Genomic DNA, 24,969 nt, shown 5'->3' with positions numbered 1-24,969 from the left:
CTGAGTATCCAGTGACGGTCTACAGCCCGGAACCTCCAGCGGCGGTTCACAGTCCAGAACTTCCAGCGATGGTTCACAGTCCAGAGCCCGGAGCTTCTAGTGACGGTCCATGGCCCGGAGCTTCCTGCGCCGGTGCCCAGTTCAGGCACGGTGTCCAGGACTGCTCCATGGCCGGAGCCTTCCTCTGCGCCGGTGCCCAGTTCAGGCACAGTGCTCAGCCCGGCTTCAGGGCCCGATCCACGGTCTGAGCGGGTGCTACATCCCGCACCGGAGCCACCACCGACGTTATTTGCCCAACCTAACCCTTCCCATCTAGTTTTAGGTTTTGCGGTCGGAGTCCGCACTTTTTATTTTGGGGGGAGGGGGGTACTGTCACGCCCTGACCATAGAGCCCTTGGGGTTCTCTATAGTGTAATAGGTCAGAGCGTGACTAGGGGGGTTCTAGTTATTATAGATCTATGTTTGTGCGTGAGAATGGTTCCCAAATGGAGGATGCTGAATATCCGTTGCCTCTAATTGGGGATCATACATAGTGTGTCCCTTTTCCCACCTGCGTTGTGGGATATTGTTTTTTTTAGTGCCTATGTGCGCTACGTATTGCACATTCGTTCTATCTTTGTTGTGTCTTTGGAAGTTTCACAATTAATAAAATGTGGAACTCTACTCACGCTTCGCCTTGGTCCACTTATTTGTACAACGAACGTGACACAATTACAATTAGTCTACAGAACCACTGTTTGGAATCGAACAATTGAACATATGCGGTGGTACTTAATGGATATGATGTCAGTTCGGATGTCATCTGAGACATTCTCATCTATGATAAGATTACATAAACTCTACAGTGGAAGTCTAAAAATCTGAGTTACCGGATTCACATGGAATTGTTCAATTTAAATGTTTGAATATGAAATTATTTGTGATGGGATTAAATGTGATTTTAGCTTCTAAAATGTGAGATGTGGGTTTTCATAAGACAGGGTTCTGCTCACCCAGTGGCCCGCCCACGTGAAGAGACAGAGGTTGTAAACTATGAAACACACCCCTTTTCTCCCTTCCTATATAAGCCCTTGACGACAACAGAACTATCTGTTCCGAGGATGTGAGGACGACAGTCCTATGTCAGAATGGTCCAGATAATAACTACAGAACGAAGCCAACATCAGCGTGAGCTTTGGTTGCGAATGGTATGAACTTTGATCTCTTATTCACTACAGAAGTGATACCTCCTAGCCGTTGAGTTAGCAACAGCAGCTGCAAATGCATGTTAGGAAGGAACAGACAGAGTATCCCGTCTACCACACAACAACGTTACTACAACGTATTCAATTTACCAGCAGAGACATTCTTCAAATGACTCGGTTGGGCAACACAGCCTTCCATCTACAACCAACCTGCTGAAGCGCAGCTCAGAGTAAATATTTATTGCATTTTCCTTTTCCAAATGGGAGGTCATTTAGAATGCATAAGATTCTGTATTTACGAAAGCACAGCTTCGCCTTTGTTCCTGTCTTCCCGCTCTTTCGCTCAACCCAGCCCCTTTTCCTTTGTGTAACAAGCTGTCATATCTGTTCCGCCCGCTAGGGACGTTTTCCTTTATGACGCAATTTGTAATCAAGTTATGATTAATTGTGTGATTCTGTGTGATTAGTTAGGTATTTAGTAAATAAATAATTAAACCCAATTTTGTATTGCTGATTCAACTTGTTAGCCAGGGTTCGTGCAGATTAAAGAATTTACAACTTTCAGATGAGACAGAATTAAGACGATTGATATTGACTTGCTATTGATGTAAAATATTACTAGGTTTTTAAGAGTTTATTTGGAAGATAACAGATCTATAAATATTATTTTGTGGTGCCCGAATCTCTAGTTAATTACATTTACATGATTAGCTCAATCAGGTGATATTAATTACGTAGAGAAATTATTTTATACACTGCTCAACAAAATAAAGGGAACACTAAAATGACACATCCTAGATCTGAATGAATGAAATATTCTTATTAAATACTTTTTTTACATAGTTGAATGTGCTGACAACAAAATCACACAATATTTATCAATGGAAATCAAATGTATCAACCCATGGAGGTCTGGATTTGGAGTCACACTCAAAAATAAAGTTGAAAACCACACTACAGGCTGATCCAACTTTGATGTAATGTCCTTAAAACAAGTCAAAATGAGGCTCAGCAGTGTGTGTGGCCTCCACGTGCCTATATGACCTACCTACAACGCCTGGGCATGCTCCTGATGAGGTGGCTGATGGTCTCCTGAGGAATCTCCTCCCAGACCTGGACTAAAGCATCCGCCAACTCCTGGACAGCCTGTGGTGCAACGTGGCATTGGTGGATGGAGCGAGACATGATGTCCCAGATGTGCTCAATTGGATTCAGGTCTGGGGAACGGGCGGGCCAGTCCATAGCATCAAAGCCTTCCTTTTGCAGGAACTGCTGTCACATTCCAGCCACATGAGGTCTAGCATTGTCTTGCATTAGGAGGAACCCAGGGCCAACCGCACCAGCATATGGTCTCACAAGGGGTCTGAGGATCTCATCTCGGTACCTAATGGCAGTCAAGCTACCTCTGGCGAGCACATGGAGGGCTGTGCGGCTCCCCAAAGAAATGCCACCCCACACCATGACTGACCACCGCCAAACCGGTCATGCTGGAGGATGTTGCAGGCAGCAAAACGTTCTCCACAGCGTCTCCAGACTGTCACGTCTGTCACATGTGCTCAGTGTGAACCTGCTTTCATCTGTGAAGAGCACATGGCGCCAGTGGCGAATTTGCCAATCTTGGTGTTCTCTGGCAAATGCCAAACGTCCTGCACGGTGTTGGGTTGTAAGCACAACCCCCACCTGTGGACGTCGGGCCCTCATACTACCACCCTCATGGAGTCGGTTTCTGACCGTTTGAGCAGACACATGCACATTTGTGGCCTGCTGGAGGTCATTTTGCAGGGTTCTGGCAGTGCTCCTCCTTGCACAAAGGCGGAGGTAGCGGTCCTGCTGCTGGGTTGTTGCCCTCCTACGGCCTCCTCCACGTCTCCTGATGTACTGGCCTGTCTCCTGGTAACGCCTCCATGCTCTGCACACTACGCTGACAGATATAGCAAACCTTGGCCCATTTTTGGGCCAATAAATTAATTATTTCTACCCATTGATTCATCAAGAATATAACTTATAAATGCCTCATGACTACAGCAGCTTAGTTAAAGTGTTGTTCCCAATCAAAACCGCCAAAATATCAGCTTGTTTTACTCCAATGTTGGTACAAAGTAAATGTAAACAAACACTATATAGCCTCATAATGCAATAGATTAACTGATGATATTGTGATTTTAAATTGTCTTGTATTTATCGATTTTGACTCCGAACACATTTTATTTAAGAAATATTATCCAACCGTTATGGAAGGAGGAATCACACAGAATATACATAAATACAGCATTTACTAGGAGGAAAAAATAAAATTATGCTCCAAACTCCTCCAATACTCCAAAATAAAAATGCTAACACAGTAACATATATTATGGACGGGCATGTAACATAAGCCAGGTGTCCATATGTAAAATATATATTACCTGCTAAGAGACTTATTTACAGTAACTTGAAGAGTGATAATAAAGGACATCATGTGAGAAAGAGTATTTGTGTGAGATGTTTGAGACATAGCGACACAAAGCCAGTGATGTAGTGTCAGTGTGTCTGCAGAAGACTGTACAACCCATCCGGCTGGGCTGAGGTTACTGGTCTGTCGGGGATTGAGCTGTATACGTGGTACGTATCAGACTAGAGAAAGGAAACAGACAGTTTAACTTCAGTCCTTTGAATGCACAGTACTGTAAATGTAATGTATTCTAAATAGATGAAACATCAGTCTGAAACTGAGAGTCGATCACAGTCACCAAACACAGTGGGTGATTCTTAACTTACATTGTCGTTTTCGGGTGACTTTCCATTTTCTTCAACAGGGCCTGTACAACACAGAGGGAGCCTGAGTTAGAGTTTGTGTGTTTTTGTGTGTGTGTGTGTGTGTGCGTGTCCGTGTCCGTGGTACTTTGCTGTGTTTAATGTCACTTCTCCTCCTGACTCAAACCACCCTGTAGACGTACAGCTCTGTTCTCACGCTTTCGAGATGCTCTGACGAACACCTTATTTTATGTTTTAAGTTAGTGCGGGTGACATTGAGTGACAAAGTATAATTGTGCTGAAGGTCCGACATGTATGTCCCAGGTGGGGAAGACGGGGACAGAAGACATTCTGTTACAAACTAACCTGAGGACAAGAACGTGGACGGTACAGTGGTGATGGGAGAATAGATTCCAGCATCCCTTGAATCCAACATGCCTGCACTGCTCACTGCTCCCATCACCAAATCACCTACAACAGAAAAGAAATGAAAATGTAATTGGAATATGTGTTTGTACATGTATGTGTGTAGTTGTGTTAGTAGTATGTGCAGTGTTTGATGTATTTTGTTTGGAACATACATTGTCTGTGATCATCCTGTCTGGATGTAGGTCTGTACAACATAAAGGAATAAGAAGGTTGTGATAAGAAAATCTCATCATGGACAATACAGAACTAAAGGTTGATACAATCTACATCATATTCACAAGGGAATTCTTACCTCCGAGAATTGGTTTTCCCTGAAAAACAGATTAGGCTAGATTAATTATATTCAATATATCCTACCCTGAACAATATGACCAAAATGAGTTGATAGATATACTGTAGCCTACCCTATACAATATCACGAAAAGGAGTTGAAAGATTAACCCATGTCAAAGACAATTACATGAATATGAAAAAGGAAAATGTTTGCAAGTTATTTGTTATGCAGAATCAGAAGTACTCACTGGTCCCCCTGCAGAGACAGACAGCTGTCAATCCCATCAGGAACAAGGCCACTCCAGAAGCCACACCCACTGCTCCCTGCCAAAATTGCACAGCTGTTTCAGTTTCTGAAATACAACAATATCGATCTCATTTTCAGGGATCAGCATAATAAATATGGTTTAACTATGTATTATGGTGTTTCATTCTATAGATTTACTATATTATACTATTATATTATTGTGTATTATACTGTATTATAAGTGTATAATTTTATGAACCACCTACTTACCCTGAACAGTGACTGAGACAGGGTCACTTAAAGGAGATATGTGAGACCTCCCTACAGCATAGTAACACGCCACCTTGACCACATCTGGAAACGTTTGATCTGCCCTCTTGAGCAGCTCTGTTCCTGTGAGTGTCTGAGTACAGGATTTGTCTGGAAGATTCTTCCTCCCTTTTATGTAGAAGTAACAGTGAGACACAAGGAGAGATGGAGGCGTCTCACAACTCAGCTGAACTGAGTCTCTCTCTTTGATGACTGCGGGCCTCACTGTCAGACTGGGAGGAGGAAGGTCTGTGAAGTCAGAGGGATGATGTCACTTTTCATTTAATTATCAATTAATTTTCAATGTTTAAGTACCCAAAGATATTGTACCACTTGATATACGTTTGAAAAAGAAAAACAATTCAGTCACTTTTTTTGTCTATTAGATGATAACAGTGTATTTACAATTATGTAGTTCAGGTTAACACGATAACTTTGAGTGATTGATTGTAAAATTATTTAGTAAAAATAGTTAGACCAACAAAAAAATGTAAGTAAATAATTCTAGTTTTAAACACTCACGATGACCTTGGGCTTCGATGTATTGGAAGGTGTCTGGAAATAACAAAATAGGTCTTGATCAGGAAAATGTGCAATTCTAAATAATAAATAAACATGAGAAACAGGAACACTTTGCAGAAGTTGGTAACGTATCATATACAACAATGGATCCATGGGCATGTTATGATCTGAACAAAATATAATGACAGAGAAAAATACATCAATATGATGATCAATGGAATAAGACACAATTATTACAGACATGAGATTCTGAAATATATAAAGAGTTCCTGAAGTACAATATTAAAAGAGGAGAGAGGATCCTGTAGCACTAACAGATGATGGAACTTGGAATGGAGGAATAACTCACCGAAAAGGAGGATGACCAGAAACAGATGACCAGCCATATCAGGGATGAACAACACCATTTATCAGACATCTACAGACTGTTAGTCTGACTTCACAGAAGATGGTGACTGTGTCAGAGAGGGTTGTTTGAATAGAGAAGTAGATGTGGAGCTTGTTCACAGGAAAACCACAGATATCAGAAACCAGTCTCATACGGAAAGTGAGGCAAATGTTGCAGAGGAAAGTTCAGAATAATTGATCAGTCATTATTTTTGTTTTCTGTAGCAATTTGCAACGGAAAATGTGAATGAGCATTTCTTCCCCGTTTCAGTCCATTTTTCTTCTGTTTGGTGCCTAATGAACACAACCCAGGAGTTGAAGGCCAACAGACATCACCAATAGTAATCGAAGGAGTAAAAGACCTGATTCAGAGTATGAGAAGCCTAATACAGGCAGACAGATTCACTTTCTTTGTCGTGTACAAGTTGCATTTGGTTTATTGTATTATGTTGAAAATGCAAACCTTTGGATGAAACAAAACACTGACCAATGGCAGATTATTTTTTTTGTTACTATGCATTTGGCTACCGAAACTAACCGAAAATTCAGTCACCTACACGGAAATGCACTTTTAATGAAAAACATGATAAGAGAATTACCATTTAGAGGCTCAGGTCAAGACGATAGAATGGTTCACCGCACCCTTTGTCATTCCTCTCTTTCAATTGGCAGCCGGAGAAGGACGGCAGTGGTAGAACATCAGCAGACGAAAAAGCATAAAGCCTCTCTGATTGCCCGTGTTGGTATGCCCTCTGTCAAGAAGGTAGAGCCGTCCCAGGAAGAATATGGTTTAGCTGTGCAGGAGGGTGTCTTTGCATACCACACTATGCGACACAATCATAGTTACAGATCTATGGACTGCACAGCACAACTGACACGGAAGCTTTATGAGCCAAAGTTTACATGTGCTAGAACAAAATGTGATGCCATAGTGAGTAACATGTTAGCAACATGGGCAACTACTTTGGTAACACAGGACCTAGACCAGGTTGAATTTGTGTCCCTGTCCGTTGATGGGTTCAATCTTGGACATGTAAAGCTGCTGCCAATAGTAGTCAGATATTGTAAGAGATATGGTGGCAACACATCTGTGGAAACAAAACTGCTTGATTTGGTTGAATTGAAAGGAGAAACAGCAGAGGAAATTGCAGCTGAGGTCCTGGTGGTAAATCCAAAAATGTAACCTGGAAAACTTTCTCTGCCGACAACAAATACCAACTTTGGAGGACTGAATAGGCTGGGGAGGGTCAATGTCCATACCAAAGTTAAAAATGCTCTGCAGCGGGAGGTGATTGGCTTAGGTTGTCCTGCCCACATCATTCATAACACGGCCAGAACAGCTTTGGATGTGATGTTGAGTACCTGCTCACAAAGATATTTGGATATGTTCATATTTTCACCGTCAGAGTAGAAAGACTGAAGGGCTTTTGTGAGTTTGTTGACCAGGAGTACCATAACATTTTAGGACACAGCAATGTTTGCTGGATGTCCATGCTCCCTGCTCTAGAAAGAGTGCTGAAAATGTATGTGCCATTGAAATCCTTTTTTATTTCTGAAGACAAATGCCCTGTTGTCCTGTGAACAATGTTCGAAGATCCACTGACTGAACTTTGGCTGGCCTTTGTCCATGGAAACTTGACCGTATTCAGTGACACGATCAAGATGCTTGGAGGCCAGGACCACTGTGCTGTGGTCCGCACAGAAACATTGAGGCAAAATTGACTGCAAGATGTGATGACAACTTCATTCCAGTTTTGGTCAGAGGACTTCTGAGAGAGCTAGAGCCATGTCTAAAGAGAGCTTTCTCAAAACATCCCAATCATTCTTCACTATGCCTGTGTTTGCAACTATGCCTGTGTTTGCAACTATGCCTGTGTTTGCAAGCATGGGGAAAGCACACAGATAATCTAAAAGATTTATATTGTCTCCTTTTAAAAAGGCAACCTCTGCGAGAAGAGATCCAGAAGGCAGCAGGCACACTGCAGGATAAAATGCCCCAATGTGACTATCAATGAGGATGCAGTGTGTGTCGAGGTTAATGGCCTGCAAGAGTTCCTAAAGGGGGGATCGCTTGATGAATGGAAAACATCTGAGACACCGCTCAGTCAGAGATGGAGCACGGTGGTTACCCACTTCAAAGAGAATCACATCCCACACACTAACCTGGCTAGATTAGCATCTGTTGTCATGTGCTTACCTGGAAGTAATGCACCAGTCGACAGAGTGTTCTCCCAAATGAATGATCTATGGACAGCAGCAAGAAATAGGTTCACTGTTCCTACCATCAAGGCCATGCTTATTGTGAAGACAAACTTCAACCTCCCCTGCCAGGAGTTCATGGAGAAGCTGGCCAATGACAGAGCAATCCTTAAGAAAATACATTCTTCTGAGAAAAATACAAATTAGGTTGGTATAAGTATATTATGAAGTTACCAATCCCATCAGCATCTTATTTCTGTATTATGTTGTTAAGTATTTCACATATACTATTGTCTCTGTTTTTTCAATTTTGCTCATGTTCTCTTCTGCTCTTATTCTACCAGGACCACAGAATGGCTGTTCAGATCGGACAGTTCTGTCTTGTCTATAGTGTTTCTGTAGTATAGTTGTTTTCTCTGCCTATCAGAATGTGCCTGCTAGACTCAATACATGAAACCGGAATTGTCCCCCTTTAGATAATAACATTGGATATTTTAATTATATATTGACCGCCGAACTGGAAATGTCCCCGGTTTTCATTTCAGAAATCTGGTCACCTTAAGTTATACTGCACCCTAACTGCAGTTAAACTGCAAAATTACTGCAGTTATACTGTAGAGTACCATATGCATCACCATAATTAAATAAAAAAATACAGAACAGTCTCAACAGCAAATTATTGCAGGATGTCCAAGGCTATGCAGTAACACATTTGCTGTTGGAAACATCCACTGAAGTCGTTAACAAGTTTACTAGATAGCTACAGAGATAGTTACTAGATAGCTGCAGTAGTTGCCTTGGTAACAGACTTGCTAGAATAGCAGAGTACTCACGGCAGGACTTGCTACAAAAGCAGAGTACTCACGGCAGGAGGACACAGATCTAAAGACCTTCCTACTGTACAGAAGCTACACCAAACAGACAACACACAAAAGGACACAGAAAAAGCTTTGTATGTGTGTAGATTACGTCTCACATTCCAGTTTTCAAAATACAGTGCCTTGCGAAAGTATTCGGCCCCCTTGAACTTTGCGACCTTTTGCCACATTTCAGGCTTCAAACAGAAAGATATAAAACTGTATTTTTTTGTGAAGAATCAACAACAAGTGGGACACAATCATGAAGTGGAACGACATTTATTGGATATTTCAAACTTTTTTAACAAATCCAAAACTGAAAAATTGGGCGTGCAAAATTATTCAGCCCCCTTAAGTTCATACTTTGTAGCGCCACCTTTTGCTGCGATTACAGCTGTAAGTCGCTTGGGGTATGTCTCTATCAGTTTTGCACATCGAGAGACTGACATTTTTTCCCATTCCTCCTTGCAAAATAGCTCGAGCTCAGTGAGGTTGGATGGAGAGCATTTGTGAACAGCAGTTTTCAGTTCTTTCCACAGATTCTCGATTGGATTCAGGTCTGGACTTTGACTTATCTATGGATTTAAGGACTGACCATCCATGATATCAAAATTAAAGTTTTAACCATGTTTTGAAATAAAGCTTATATTTTGGATTCTGATGGGGAACGACAGTTGATATGACGGCTCTATTCAATTCGTATCGCATAAATTCAACGTTACAGCGTTGGCATCAGATGGCACTGCATTCACGGTAAACTGCGCATGTGTCCGCTCAATCAGAAATCACCTTTACATTTCAATCGCACAATCTCTAACGCTTCAGCGATACAAGTTGAATAGAGTCCTGAACTCATAAGGCATTGAAATGCTGGGTCATTCTAGGACTTGTCTCTGTGCTGCTGTGCTGTTTGTGGCTACTTGGCTACCTGCCAAACTTTCGGTTTCAATCAAAATCTGCATCTAAACACATTTACCAATGTCTTAGTTTTCCCTCGCTCAAATTTTTTCATACAACTTTATCTGGACATGGTTCTACAGGACCTTCAGCCAGCCAAAAAAGCTAAGTAGTAACATTAACACTCTGCAATCCAATTGCAGTTGCTGTTCTCGTAATATACAGAACTATCGCCTTATGGCGAGGATAGCCGTGTTGCATGCCCAGCTTCAGATGCAATCGTTTGGCAAAAAACTTTCAACCGGTTCTCCCCATTAAGCCACAAGTTAGAAGCAGAGGTCGAGCCTTCTCAGGTCTCTCCTCCACCCGTTATAATAATAATAATATATGCCATTTAGCAGACGCTTTTATCCAAAGCGACTTACAGTCATGTGTGCATACATTCTACGTATGGGTGGTCCCGGGAATCGAACCCACTACCCTGGCGTTACAAGCGCCATGCTCTACCAACTGAGCTACAGAAGGACCACATGGGGTCTGAGCCGCCGAAACCTCCCACCATTAGCTCTGACAAATGTAAAACCCTAGTCATTGGCCACTCCATTCCCCGCAATATTAGACTTTAAAAGAATCATCCACGATCACACACTGTTCACACCAGGGGGCAGGGCTACTGATGTTAAGGCCAATCTGAAGATGGTGCTGGAGTGTAGAGCGTATAGGGATATTGTTATCCACATTGGCACCAACAATGTTAGGATGAAACAGTCAGAGGTCACCAAGCGGAACATAGCTTCAGCGTGTAAATTAGCTAAAGAGATGTGTGGTCATCAAGTAATTGCCTCTGGCGCCCTCCCAGTCCCAACCATCAAAATAATAGAACATGTTGAACATTTGTAAAAAAATTAAACACAAATATCTCTTAATTAGAATTGTATTCACACTCCTGAGTCAATACTTTGTGGAACTTTGGCAGCGATTGCAGAGGTGAGTATTTCTGGGTAAGTCTCTAAAGCCGGAGAGTACACTACATGACTTTCAAAATCCTAACATCGCTAAACCTCTCACATTATAAATTACCATCTTTCCTGTAGTTTGTTTTGTCTTGCCAACGTAGTAGTGCGCACACTAAACAATGTGGCACAGACGGCGGGTCACACACTACAAGATTCTACACTTGGTCTTGACGAGTGTCGATACAACGCTGTCTGGCAAAAACAATGATGTGATTAGATTTAACGTGCTGTAGCTACAACGAGCTGTGGCTCAAATCGGCCTAAAATGTTTTCTGTCAGACATTCACGCTTGCCATAAAGAGTTGAAATATCTAGTCCAAATTTTGAATTGAATAACATCGTTAGCTATCTCCACTGCTGTAACAATTTGATGCTTTAGCTATGATTAAAGGCAAGTACAAACGCAGACTAGTTATAGTCATCGCTCCTTCTCGGGAGTCTAGACATTATGGGTGATGCGAATCAAAGTCATCATCTCACTGGCTTCATCTCTGGCGCGCTCTCATTGGTTATTGCTCATCACCGTTCTATAACCTGCCGTTGCACATCTCACACAAGAGCATTGCAGAGACAAGAGCATTGCAGAGACAAGAGCATTGCAGAGACAAGAGCATTGCAGATTTTGTGCTGATAAAATATTGAGACTTCTGGGACTGTTCAAAGACAAAATCGATAGCCCTCATACTGCATCTCTGAGCCTCTCACATTAAATGAGCCTCAGTGATGGCTGAGCGCCCCAAGTTGACAACGACATGGGGATTTTTTCTCCGATCTCAAAGACTTGTCTGGGACAGATTAATCGGGTGGAAAATCATGTAGTATGTGTGCACCTGGCTTGAGCTTTCCACACCTGGATTGTGCAACATTTGCCCATTATTATTTCCAACATTTTTCAGGCTTGGTCAAAAGATTTTCAAAGAAGATTTAAGTCAAAATTGTAACCCTGCCACTCAGGAACATTCACTGTCATCTTGGTAAAAACTCTAATGTATATTTGGCCTTGAATTTTAGGTTATTGCCCTGAATAAAGGTGAATTCATCTCCCAATGTCTGGTGGAAAGCAGAATGAACCAGTTTTCTCTAGGACTTTGCCTGTGCTTCGCCCCATGCAGCTTCTTTTCTTTCAGGAAAACTCCTCAGTCATTAAACCCCCTTAAGGTTGATGTCTGTGCCCCAGTGGAAATCTAATTAGGATAATAAAAACATCCCCATAAAAATGTGTCAGTTTAAGCAAGAGATATATATTGCAATGGATGTGTCTCAATCCACCACATCCGCCTATGTCACACTTCCGCATCTGTTGTGAAAGGTGACAGAGGTAGAGCTGTGTTTTTCAGACCATTAGACACCCTGGAATTCTGTCTTCTCACAAAGTTGTTTGTAGCGTTCGAACGGTAGTTACTCCAAAATACTAACCTACTTCACATAGTGAAAAGAAGGAAGCCTGTACGGAATAAAAAATATTCCAAAACATGCATCCTGTTTGTAAACAAGGCACTGCAAAAAATATGCTGTCAAATCCTCCCAAGTTTCTAGTTTGACCAGCTGTTGATTGTTTTGAATTTGGTTGTCATAATGGCAGGTTTGCTAGCAACAAACTGTTTAGCTAGCTTGTAGCCGGGTGTTTGATATGCAATGTAATCTCCTTGTAATTAACAGTCAGTGTTGACGAGTGTCCTGACGAGAGGACAAACTTTTCTAGCTATACCAGGCAAAATTGGGCATTATCAGCTCCATTGTTATGGATGTATTCAAATTAATGTCAACAGTTAACAGCTACTTTGCTGTTATTCCGGCTGCAGAAGTTGTGACTGTGTTAGCCCGTGGCTAGCTAGCAAGCAAGGGATAAGAATGTTGCCAAAGAGCATGGCAATTGAACATAAAGAACAAACGACTGGGTCACGTCTGTAAATATTGAACACCTTAGAACAAACGACCGGGTCTTGTCTCTAGCAACAAAGAGATGAGAAAGTATGAATTTTCTTATAGAAACGAAAATATATATATTTTTAAATATATATACCGGTAAATGTTTTCTTTGGATTTTTGTTATGCTAATTTAGATTTTCATGAGTGCACGGACATCGACTATAGGGGGTTAAAGATAAATATTTTTGCTAAGAGTATTATTGTTTTGTTGATGAATTGACTGTCTTTTCAAATCTCCCAACAATGGTACTTGTAGGGTTCATTTTAAATGAATGTTGTGATTTTTCAGCCATTCCTGAAATGATTTTTTTCTCATCACAGCTAAATCTGCAAGGCTGAAATGGTATATGCTGCATATATTTAACATTTTGTTCGTAGCGAGAATTTTGAAAAGCTGAAAGTGTTGAATCTTGCGTTATTTGGTATATCAGCTCATACACCTTGTACTATGGAATGTATGGCACAGCTGTCAAAATGTCGGTCTTCAAATGAAACTGGTATATAGTTCTATTTATGCAAATGATTTTCACCAGTTTTGGTCCTTGATATAGAGCAGACAGACCAGTTCCCTACTTCCTCCCCCTTCTACTTGCCTCCTCCATTTCTGCGTTTGTGCTGCAATCAATTGGTTGTAACTTTAGATTGAGCAAACCTTCTCATATATTTCAAATAGCTGCAGGTGTGACATAACTTTACGATTCCTATTCATTTTTAATAATTTTTTCCATATAGAGAGTTCCTTTTATCAATCATTATATTTGAGTTTGGCTATAATATTTGTTATAATGTACTTTGAAGAAAGCTTCATTTACAGTTAACCCGAAAATGAGAGGTAGCAATCTGTTTAATGGCAAAAAGGCCATTTTTGAACAAGGGATGAGCCTTTCTTATAAATGTACTGGAGAACAAGTTTTGGTTTAAGTTAAGCATTTTTTATGATTGAGAATTTAAGGGAAAGGTTTAGTGCTTTTATTTTTAATAATTTCAGCCCCCCAAACTGATATTCATTATATAAATAGGCATGTTTAATCTTGTCTGGCTTAGCATTCCAGATAAAGCTAAATATGATTTGCTCATATTACTTGAAAAACAAATAATCTGGAGTAGGCAACGCCATAAGTAAGTAAGTAAACTGTGATATAAGTTTATCAGTGTTATTTTTCAATGAATAGGAAGGTATTTACCTCTCCGTCACTGTAGGACCTTGTCGATTTTTGTTAACTTTCTATTGAAATGTATTGTGGTAAATTAATCAGATGTTCTTTGGGGTGCTTCTCTGTGTTCTGGCCACCCTGGCTGCTAAAGGAGACATGGTCTTCACCTCCATCTTCATGGTGGATTGGCGGCCATGGCTGGATACTGGCTCATAGACAGGGGAGACCACGTATTGGACAGCTTTCTGAAGGGACGCTATAACTACACTGCTATCAAGGACTGATTACTATAACCTGTTGGTGGGTATATGTATATAGGACATTTATAATTGACATTAACACCAAGCAGACACTAGCCTGGGTGCCAGTCTGTTATTGCTCTTTTGCCAACTCCTTATGAAATTTGTCACATTTACATTTACATTTAAGTCATTTAGCAGACGCTCTTATCCAGAGCGACTTACAAATTTGCATTCACCTTATGACATCCAGTGGAACAGCCACTTTACAATAGTGCATATTAATCTTTTAGGGGGGTGAGAAGGATTACTTATCCTATCCTAGGTATTCCTTAAAGAGGTGGGGTTTCAGGTGTCTCCGGAAGGTGGTGATTGACTCCGCTGTCCTGGCGTCGTGAGGGAGTTTGTTCCACCATTGGGGGCCAGAGCAGCGAACAGTTTTGACTGGGCTGAGCGGGAACTGTACTTCCTCAGTGGTAGGGAGGCGAGCAGGCCAGAGGTGGATGAACGCAGTGCCCTTGTTTGGGTGTAGGGCCTGATCAGAGCCTGGAGGTACTGAGGTGCCGTTCCCCTCACAGCTCCGTAGGCAAGCACCATGGTCTTGTAATGCGATCAACTGGAAGCCAGTGGAGAGCGGAGGAGCGGGGTGACGTGAGAGAAACTTGGGAAGGTTGAACACCAGACGGGCTGTTCTGGATGAGTTGTAGGGGTTTAATGGCACAGGCAGGGAGCCCAGCCAACAGCGAGTTGCAGTAATCCAGACGGGAGATGACAAGTGCCTGGATTAGGACCTGCGCCGCTTCCTGTGTGAGGCAGGGTCGTACTCTGCGGATGTTGTAGAGCATGAACCTACAGGAACGGGCCACCGCCTTGATGTTAGTTGAGAACGACAGGGTGTTGTCCAGGATCACGCCAAGGTTCTTAGCGCTCTGGGAGGAGGACACAATGGAGTTGTCAACCGTGATGGCGAGATCATGGAACGGGCAGTCCTTCCCGGGAGGAAGAGCACCGTCTTGCCGAGGTTCAGCTTGAGGTGGTGATCCGTCATCCACACTGATATGTCTGCCAGACATGCAGAGATGCGATTTAACCTGGTCATCAGAAGGGGGAAAGGAAAGATGAATTGTGTGTCGTCTGCATAGCAATGATAGGAGAGACCATGTGAGGTTATGACAGAGCCAAGTGACTTGGTGTATAGCGAGAATAGGAGAGGGCCTAGAACAGAGCCCTGGGGGACACCAGTGGTGAGAGCGCGTGGTGAGGAGACAGATTCTCGCCACGCCACCTGGTAGGAGCGACCTGTCAGGTAGGACGCAATCCAAGCGTGGGCCGCGCCGGGAGATGCCCAACTCGGAGAGGGTGGAGAGGAGGATCTGATGGTTCACAGTATCGAAGGCAGCCGATAGGTCTAGAAGGATGAGAGCAGAGGAAAGAGAGTTAGCTTTAGCAGTGCGGAGCGCCTCCGTGATGCAGAGAAGAGCAGTCTCAGTTGAATGACTAGTCTTGAAACCTGACTGATTTGGATCAAGAAGGTCATTCTGAGAGAGATAGCGGTAGAGCTGGCCAAGGACGGCACGTTCAAGAGTTTTGGAGAGAAAAGAAAGAAGGGATACTGGTCTGTAGTTGTTGACATAGGAGGGATCGAGTGTAGGTTTTTTCAGAAGGGGTGCAACTCTCGCTCTCTTGAAGACGGAAGGGACGTAGCCAGCGGTCAGGGATGAGTTGATGAGCGAGATGAGGTAAGGGAGAAGGTCTCCGGAAATGGTCTGGAGAAGAGAGGAGGGGATAGGGTCAAGCGGGCAGGTTGTTGGGCGGCCGGCCGTCACAAGACGCGAGATTTCATCTGGAGAGAGAGGGGAGAAAGAGGTCAGAGCACAGGGTAGGGCAGTGTGAGCAGAACCAGCGGTGTCGTTTGACTTAGCAAACGAGGATCGGATGTCGTCGACCTTCTTTTCAAAATGGTTGACGAAGTCATCTGCAGAGAGGGAGGAGGGGGGGGTCAACATGGCAATTGCATAAGGAGTTATCAAGAGAGTAGAAACAGACTAGCACCCAGGCTAAACAGACTATTACATGTTATTTGTAAAGAAATAATGATCCCTCAGACAAAGTGTTAGTTGAAAAGCTTTAATAATTAACATTGCTGTGTGCAACTTGCCTTCAACACTATCATGCAGTCAATTTCACCAAAGATAATAGAAAGGAAACCTGATCACATAAAACAGTGTTAAATAAAACATTTAAAATAAAATGTGTGTGTGTGCACTGAGTGTACAAAATACTATGAACACCTGCTCTTTCATGACATAGACTGACCAGGTGAATTCAGGTGAAAGCTATGATCCCTTATTGATGTCACTTCTTAAATCCACTTCAAGCATTGTAGATGAAGGGGAGGAGACAGGTTAAAGAAGGATTTTAAAGCCTTGAGACAATCGAGACATTGATTGTGCATGTGTTTTACTCACAGGGTGAGTGGGAAAGACAAAACATTTAAGTGCCTTTGAATGGGGTATGGTAGTAGGTGCTAGGCGCTAGGCTCACCAGGTTGTGTCAAGAACTGCAACGCTGCTGGGTTTTTCACACTCAAAAGTTTCCTGTGTGTATCAAGAATGGTCCACCACCCAAAGGAAATCCATCCAACTTGACACAACTGTGGGAAGCCTTGGAGTCAGCATCCCTGTGGAACGCTTTCAACACTTTGTAGAGTCCATGCCCCTAACACTAGTTAGTAACTTACTTCAAACTGGGGTTTTGTACAGTCAACGAATGAATGTACATTAAGTTATCAACTTGCAACACCATCTGTCACGTTGTGTGAAGGAATCAGGAGAGAGGCTCAGGAATGCGTAATAGGGTTATTTATTGTTTACCCAAATAATAGCATGCCATGTAAGGCACGGGGACGAAGACCAAACGAAGACCAAACATGCACGTATACAAAACACAGGGTTGAGTACCAAAGGAGCACCTCAACTAAACACACGTGACGAGACCCGAAAACACAAGTGCACAATGATACAACTCTGGACAAGATCCGTAATCATCTGCACAATACAACCGGCCTCGAAAGCCTAAACAACAAGGCACAGGGACTCACACGACGAACGGACATTGGAACAATAATCGACAGCCCAATGGTGAACCAAAGGGCACATTTATACAAATACAATCAGTGAGGAATATGAACCAGGTGTGCGTAATGACACATAGAAAACTGGTGACGTAAGACCTCCGGAGCTGGTGCATGGATGGAGCAACCGTACCGGAGGGATACGTGACAGTAACCCCTCCCCTGGGGCCGGATTCACGAAATATTACTTGTGAAAAAACGTAAGAAGTTTCTCAAGGTAAAAAATATGAAGTTCAAAAGATAGTTTGTAAATTCAATTCTTTCAAATGTTCTTAGGAATTCATAGTTTTCTTAGGAAATTCGTAAATACATTTCTTAAAAGAACCTCGTAAATATCTTCTTATCTGGCATTGACATTAGTGACGTGCTTGAAACCTATAAATAAACCTATGTGTCAGGGATGTTGGGATTGAGTTATTTTCTTGCTTTTCCACACATTACTCATTATAGCCATATTAACTAGCTATATCAAAACCAAAAGTGGATAACCAAGGAAAGTGCAATAACAACTTCAGCAAACTAGAGCTTGAAGTGATGGTGGAGGAAATAGCAGCCAGGAAACGGTTGCTGTTGGGGAGACTTCATAACTGCGGGGTCACTGCAAAGACCAAAAAGAGAGGATGGGTGAGAGTGGCCGAGTCTGGGTAGCCATTTGACTAGATGTTTAGCAGTCTTATGGCTTGGGGTAGTTGCTGGACCTAGACTTGGCGCTCCGGAACCGCTTGCCGTGCGGTTGCAGAGAGAACAGTCTGTGACTAGGGTTGCTGGAGTCTTTGACCATTTTTAGGGTCTTCTGTTGGGGGATACCATAGGGGTCGGGTGTGGGGCTACACCAATGCCATGATCACTGTACATACGTGATAACCTTTGTATGCTTGCAATGCGTAAAGGTGGAAAAGTACTGGGTAATAGAGATGTACTGCTGTAGTTCTCAGGCTGAGAACTGCCTGCACCTGCTGACAGTCACGCAGCCTCAAGGCTGGCTTACAGAAGATTGAGAAACCACAGTCTAGAAATGTTTTTCTCATCGTAGATAAATTGTATCTAATCCAATGCAACAATGTTAAGGTATGATTGACGGTAGGTTGTCCACATCCAGTAGTATAAAGAGCGTTGTCTCCTGTTTCGCCACACAGATCTTTACTATAGACTACTGAGGTATTCTGTATGTGAATCTCTGTCTGCAATTGCATTTTATTACTAAAGAGTTGTATTCCAAGGTGCCTGTGTCTGTGTCATCTAAAATACTGATTGTTAAAGGAAACTTACATCAAAGGGTCACCCAACATTTGGCGAGCTTGCCTGGAGTGAGTGATCTTCGTCCCACTGTGCAGCGCATCAAGTAAATCAAGTGGATTTATGTATGGTGTTCGTACCTGAGGGAAGACACTGGATTTATGTATGGTGACCTTACCTGAGGGAAGACACTGGATTTATGTATGGTGACCTTACCTGAGGGAAGACACTGGATTTATGTATGGTGACCTTACTGAGGGAAGACATTGGTTTTGTTTTGATATATGTATAATTGCTGGGAGTATAGATTTGGTGTGGGACAATTGTTGTATGAGTTGAGTGAATTTGATAACAGTGAATGTATATATGCTAGTCAATATCAAGAATTTCTGTACTGAAATAAATATAGACTGGTATAGACAGCAACTAGTACAAGAAGGGATACATTTGTGAATTGCGTTTTGGGAGAGTTTACTCTTTCATTACATCCACAAGAGAGGAGACAGGGAGACCCCCGTACTGAAGTTAAAATACAATTGAAGCAAATTGTGGTTATTTACCACACATACAGTATGTGGAACCTATTTACAGTAGTGTGGTTAGTGAAACTAAAGAAGAAGAGGGGTTAGAGAAAATAGAACTGCGTTGGGTATATCATCCTATATTAGGTTCTACTACCCGTATACGGGGATAGAACTGGGTTTTTCTACAGTACCATACAGATAAGTCACTCAGTCCACATGACATAGAACCTGATTAAAACACAATCATGGGACACCATGACAGATTCAACCAAGGGCAGTGCAGAGACAGTAGGTCCCACACCAATGAAAAACATTCATCCTAAACAATATTTACAGGACAAAAATCCCTACTTGAAAACCGACCTGGACTGGGTGTTTTGTAAATTGAATAAATGCACAAAGAAATTAGAAAAGTACAGATATCCGGTCACAGGAACATTTGATAAAAGTGTGATGTTATAAGTGACATAGTCAAGGGAAGGCAAGCCAGTAAGAAGAAGAGTAATAAGAAGGTTACCATACTGTCAGCCACTATATCGGGACTAATTCAGACTGAAGGACAGATGTTTTATGCTCAAAGTCAGTTGAAACAGTTGAAGAGTCAATGGGTGGCTGGAACAAGGGAAAAAGGGAGACCCAGGATATGTGATACTTCACCCTACAGCTCCCCCACCTTATGAAGATAAAGAAGGAGGTGTGGAAGTGAGAGAAGGTTTACACCATTTAGTTGCTACTGGTACAACGGTAATTATTAAGGGGGAACTAATGAAAGAAGATGAAGAAGGAGAAAAGGCTGATAGTCTACAAACGGAAAAAAAAATATTAGAACGAGTGAGAACTGCCAGAAATATGATGAAAGAACAAAGTTCCCTTGACTATGTCACTTATAACATCACACTTTTATCAAATGTTCCTGGAAGGTGATATAGAAGAGAAAATGGAAAGAATGAAACTGGAAAAGGAAAAATATCCAGATATCGTACTTTTCTAATTTCTTTGTGCATTTATTCCATTTACAAAACACCCAGTCCAGGTCGGTTTTCAAGTAGGGATTTTTGTCCTGTAAATATTGTTTAGGATGAATGTTTTTCATTGGTGTAGGGACCTACTGTCTCTGCACTGCCCTTAAGTTGAATCTGTCATGGTGCCCCATGATTTTGTTTTAATCAGGTTCTATGTCATGTGGAAGAGTAGGAGGTGAGCCTGACATGGTGATGATGAACACTCCTGCTCCTACAGCGCCCCCAAGTGGACATATGCCGCAACCACAGCCCATACTACCTTTTGCACAATTTCACCCTCAGACCTATGGTAACCCACAACCATGGGGCCTACCATCACCCAGAATGCCACCTATGCAATGCTGGGGGTGTGGACAATTTGGACACATGAGGAACCAATGTCCACAAAATTCTCAACATCAAGGATGGGCTACAACACCTGGAGTGAACCGAAGAGGGGGAGGACATTTCAGAGGAGGAAACAAAGGAGGATACCAACAACAAGGTGGATATCAGCAGCAACCCAATATCTATGGAGCACCTTCCCAGCAGGCACAAGGAGGTTACCAGCCTGGTCCTGGTCACCAAGGAGGATGCGGAGGAAATCAACCACAGAGAGGAGGAAGAGGAGGTGTCAGAGGTCACAAGGAAATCAGAACACAGATGGAAAATCAGATGGGAAAAAGGACATGACCTCTCTGACACTGTCCTGACTGATGCTGACTTGGACCTTTCCGTTTGTGGTTCTGCATATATAGATCAAACTACAGGGAAGAAACATGGAGGATTTGGTATTGTGACAATTGATAGAACCACTCACACACAACAACCATTACCAGATACTTGCTCAGCTCAACAGGCTGAACCTTTGGCACTAACCACTGCCTGTAAAACAGGAGAAGGGAAAAGGGTTACAATTTTCTCTGATTCTGCGTATGCAATAGGGGTTTGTCTCTCCTGGTGTGGTGTCTGGAGGAGTAGGGGTTTTCACAATGCTTGTGGAATTCATAATAGAACTATGGTTTTAGATCTCTTGGAGGCTATGATACTGTATTCTGCTTTGGCTATTGTGAAGGTTGTTGCTCACACTGGGGGGAAGATTTTGTGAGTATGGGTAACGCCATGGCTGTTGAGGCTGCTATATTGTGTCTAGCTACTCCATGTTCTTCTCTGCTCCTCTTGGGAAATACACTGATGATTTGGCATCTAAACAGGCTTTGGATGATGCAACTTCACCAAGAAATCTTGGGTGGATCCCACACACATACCTATGACTAACAGCAGAAAGTTTGTGAGTGCTTTTGGTGACAAGCTGAATTTCTTCAGCCTCCTGAGGTTGAAGAGGCGCTGCTGCGCCTTCTTCACGATGCTGTCTGTGTGAGTGGACCAATTCAGTTTGTATTTTTGTATTTTTTTTTCAACTGTAGTAAAGCTAACTTAAAAGCAGCATTACCCAAGAGAGGATGCCTTTAACTTCAGCAGTGATGAAATCATGAACTTTGATGAAAATATCAAATCAAATGTTATTTATCACATGTGCCGAAAACAACAGTGAAATGCTTACTTTACTACAAGCCTTAATAATGCCACCGCTGTGTCAGATTTTTTAAAAACTTTACGGAGAAAGCAAACCATGCAATAATCGGAGTACAGCCTTTAGACAACTAAGCAGCCAAAAAGATACCCGCCATAATTGGGTATTCAACATTACTCAGAAAAAGCATTTTAAATATTCACTTACCTTTGATGACCTTCATCAGAATGCACGCCCAGGAAATCTAGTTCCACCATAAATGTTTGAATTGTTCGATAAAGTCCATCAGTTATGTCCAAATATCTTCTTTTGTTAGGGCGTTTGGTAAACAAATCCAAAAGAGTGTTCAGTTCACGCCGAACGTCAGACGAAAAGTTCAAAAATGTCCTTTGCAGCCCGTAAAAACATACCAACCTAAGTATGGAATCAATCTTAAGGATGTTTTCAACATAAAACTTCATTAATAATGTTCCAACCGGACAATTCCTTTGTCTGTACAAATGAAGTGGAATGTAGCTACCTTCCATGTGAGCGCATCAGACTGAGGCTGTGGCACTCTGCCTGACCACTCACTCAAAGAGCCTTTTAGAGTAGAATCCTCAAAACAGGTTCTAAATACTGTTGACATCTAGTGGAAGCCTTGGGAAGTGAAACAACTAATATCACCCTGTATCTTCAATGGGGGCAGAGTTGAAAAACTACAAACATCAGATTTCCCACTCGCTGGTTGGATTTTTCTCAGGTTTTCGCCTGCCATATGAGTTATGTGATACTCACAGACATCATTCAAACAATTTTAGAAACTTCAGAGTGTTTTCTATCCAATACTAATAATAATACTACTAATATGCATATATTAGCATCTGGGACAGTGTAGGAGGCAGTTCACTCTGGGCACGCTATTCATCCAAAAATGAAAATGCTGCCCCCTATCCCAAAAAGGTTATTAAAAACTTCTTCGGGATAGGGGGCATCATTTTCACTTTTGGATAAATAGTGTGCCCAATTTCAACTTCCTTCTACTCATCTCCAGAATATAAGATATGCATATTATTAGTAGATTTGGATTGAAAACACTAAAACTGTTTGAATCATGTCTGTGAGTATAACATAACTTATGTAGCAGGCAAAACCCTGAGGACAAATCATTCAAAAAATGTTTTGAAGTCACTGTCTATTCAATGTGTTTGCATTGGGAAACTAGATTTCTAAGGGCCTTGTTTGCTGTTCCTACCGCTTCCAGTGGATGTCACCAATAATTTTTATGGAACAAAAGGAACATTTGTTGTGTATCTTGGAGTCTCGTGGTTGAAAACATCCGAAGATCATCAAAGGTAAACGATTAATTTGATCGCTTTTCTGATTTTCGTGACCAAGCTTCCTGATGCTAAGTGAACTTAATGTTTTATCGTGCGATCGATAAATTTACACAAACGCTTGGATTGCTTTTGCTGTAAAGCATAATTTCAAAATCTGACACGACAGGTGGATTAACAAAAGGCTAAACTGTGTTTTCCTATATTGCACGTGATTTCATGAATATAAGTAGTTGTAGTAATATTTATTGAATGTAGCGCTATGCTATTCAGCGGTTGTTGATGACACTTATCCCGATAGGGGGATAGTAGCCATAATAATAATAATAATATATGCCATTTAGCAGACGCTTTTATCCAAAGCAACTTACAGTCATGTGTGCATACATTCTACGTATGGGTGGTCCCGGGAATCATAACAAGTTAAAGGAAAAAGCTTCTTCCAGTTCGAGGTGAGTAATCGGCATCTTAACCAATTGACGATAATATGATTTAAAATTGTCTGAAATCATCACTTTTGTCTCCAGTATGTTTAAAAAAAAAATTGTATCCAACCGTTACAGAAGGAGGTATCACAGATTACAGAATAGACATACATACAGTAGATTTAGCAATTACTAGGAGGATAAAATGAGAAAAATAGTCATACGTGAGTATGCTCCAAACCCCTGTAACGGCTGTTTGAAGAAGTGGACCAAAGTGCAGCGTGGTAAGTGTTCATGATTTACTAATAGAAATGAACACTGAATAACAAAAAACAACAAAGAGAACAAACTAAATGTTTCTGTCTGGTGCAGACACAAAAACAACTACCCACAAAACACAGGTGAGAAAAGGCTACCTAAGTATGGTTCTCAATCAGAGACAACGATAGACAGCTGCCTCTGATTGAGAACCACACCTGGCCAAATAGAACACAAAACATAGAATGCCCACACCAACTCACGCCCTGACCAAACCAAAATAGAGACATAAAAAGGATCTAAGATCTGGGTGTGACAGTACCCCCCCCCCCTCCCCCCCCAAAGGTGCGGACTCCAGCCGCAAAACCTAAACCTATAGGGGAGGGTCTGGGTGGGCATCTATTCATAGTGGCGGCTTTGGTGCGGGACGTGGACCCCGCTCCACCTTAGGCTTGGCCCACTTAGGTGGCACCTCTGGATTGGGGACCCTTGCCGCAGACCCCGGACTGGGGACCCTTTCCGCGGGCCCCGGACAGGAGGGCGACTCTGGCGGCCCCGGACAGGAGGGCGACTCTGGCAGCTTCGGACAGGAGGGTGACTCTGGCAGCTCCGGACAGGAGGGCGACTCTGGCAGCTCCGGACAGGAGGGCGACTCTGGCAGCTCCGGACTGGCACAGGACTAACCAGGCTGGGGAGACCTACCGGAGGCCTGGTCCGTGGAGGAGGCACAGGATAGACCGGGCTGTGGGGAGCACTGGAGATCTGGTGCGTAGCCTTGGCACCACTTTTCCAGGCTGAATGCCCAGTCTAGCCCAGCACGTGCAGGGAGCTGGAACAGGCTGCACTGGGTTCTCCTGGCGAACTGGGGAAACCGTGCTTCGAGCCGGCGCAGGATATCCTGGCCCGAGGAGACATACACAAAACACAGGTGGGAAAAGGCTACCTAAGTATGGTTCTAAATCAGAGACAACGATATAGACAGCTGCCTCTGGTTGAGAACCACACGAGGCCAAACACACAGAAATAGAAAACATAGAACACAAAACATAGAATGCCCACCCCAACTCACACCCTGACCAAACCAAAAAAGAGACATTAAAAGGATCTCTAAGGTCAGGGCGTGACAACCCTTCCGAAACTCCAAAATTAAATACTAACACTGTAACA

At 42.5% G+C, this 24,969-nt stretch overlaps 1 protein-coding gene across 1 annotated transcript; it reads right to left on the bottom strand.

The window, feature by feature from the left end:
- Positions 1-3,375: 3,375 nt before the first annotated feature.
- Positions 3,376-6,165, bottom strand: LOC118389559 (uncharacterized). The gene is made up of 9 exons (XM_035779454.2): positions 6,047-6,165; positions 5,698-5,730; positions 5,137-5,424; positions 4,868-4,972; positions 4,639-4,657; positions 4,499-4,530; positions 4,284-4,388; positions 3,942-3,982; positions 3,376-3,797 (listed from the first exon to the last, which is right to left on the bottom strand). The coding sequence occupies exons 1-9, from the start codon at positions 6,102-6,104 to the stop codon at positions 3,705-3,707; spliced, it is 774 nt and encodes a 257-aa protein (XP_035635347.1). The 5' UTR covers positions 6,105-6,165; the 3' UTR covers positions 3,376-3,704.
- Positions 6,166-24,969: the final 18,804 nt, after the last annotated feature.

The sequence above is a fragment of the Oncorhynchus keta genome, chromosome 10 (assembly GCF_023373465.1).
Source record: "Oncorhynchus keta strain PuntledgeMale-10-30-2019 chromosome 10, Oket_V2, whole genome shotgun sequence".
In the NCBI taxonomy this organism is placed as follows: Eukaryota; Metazoa; Chordata; class Actinopteri; order Salmoniformes; family Salmonidae; genus Oncorhynchus; species Oncorhynchus keta.
This window is presented reverse-complemented; position numbering and strand designations above follow the sequence as displayed.

Bases quoted from the DNA above. Each gene is read 5' to 3' on its own strand.
- LOC118389559 (XM_035779454.2), bottom strand. From the start codon at position 6,104: ATGGTGTTGTTCATCCCTGATATGGCTGGTCATCTGTTTCTGGTCATC. The intron at 5,731-6,046 runs GTGAGTTATTCC...TGTTATTTCCAG, and splicing joins TCTGGTCATCCTCCTTTTCG to ACACCTTCCAATACATCGAA. The intron at 3,798-3,941 runs GTAAGTTAAGAA...TCCTTTCTCTAG, and splicing joins AGTCACCCGAAAACGACAAT to TCTGATACGTACCACGTATA.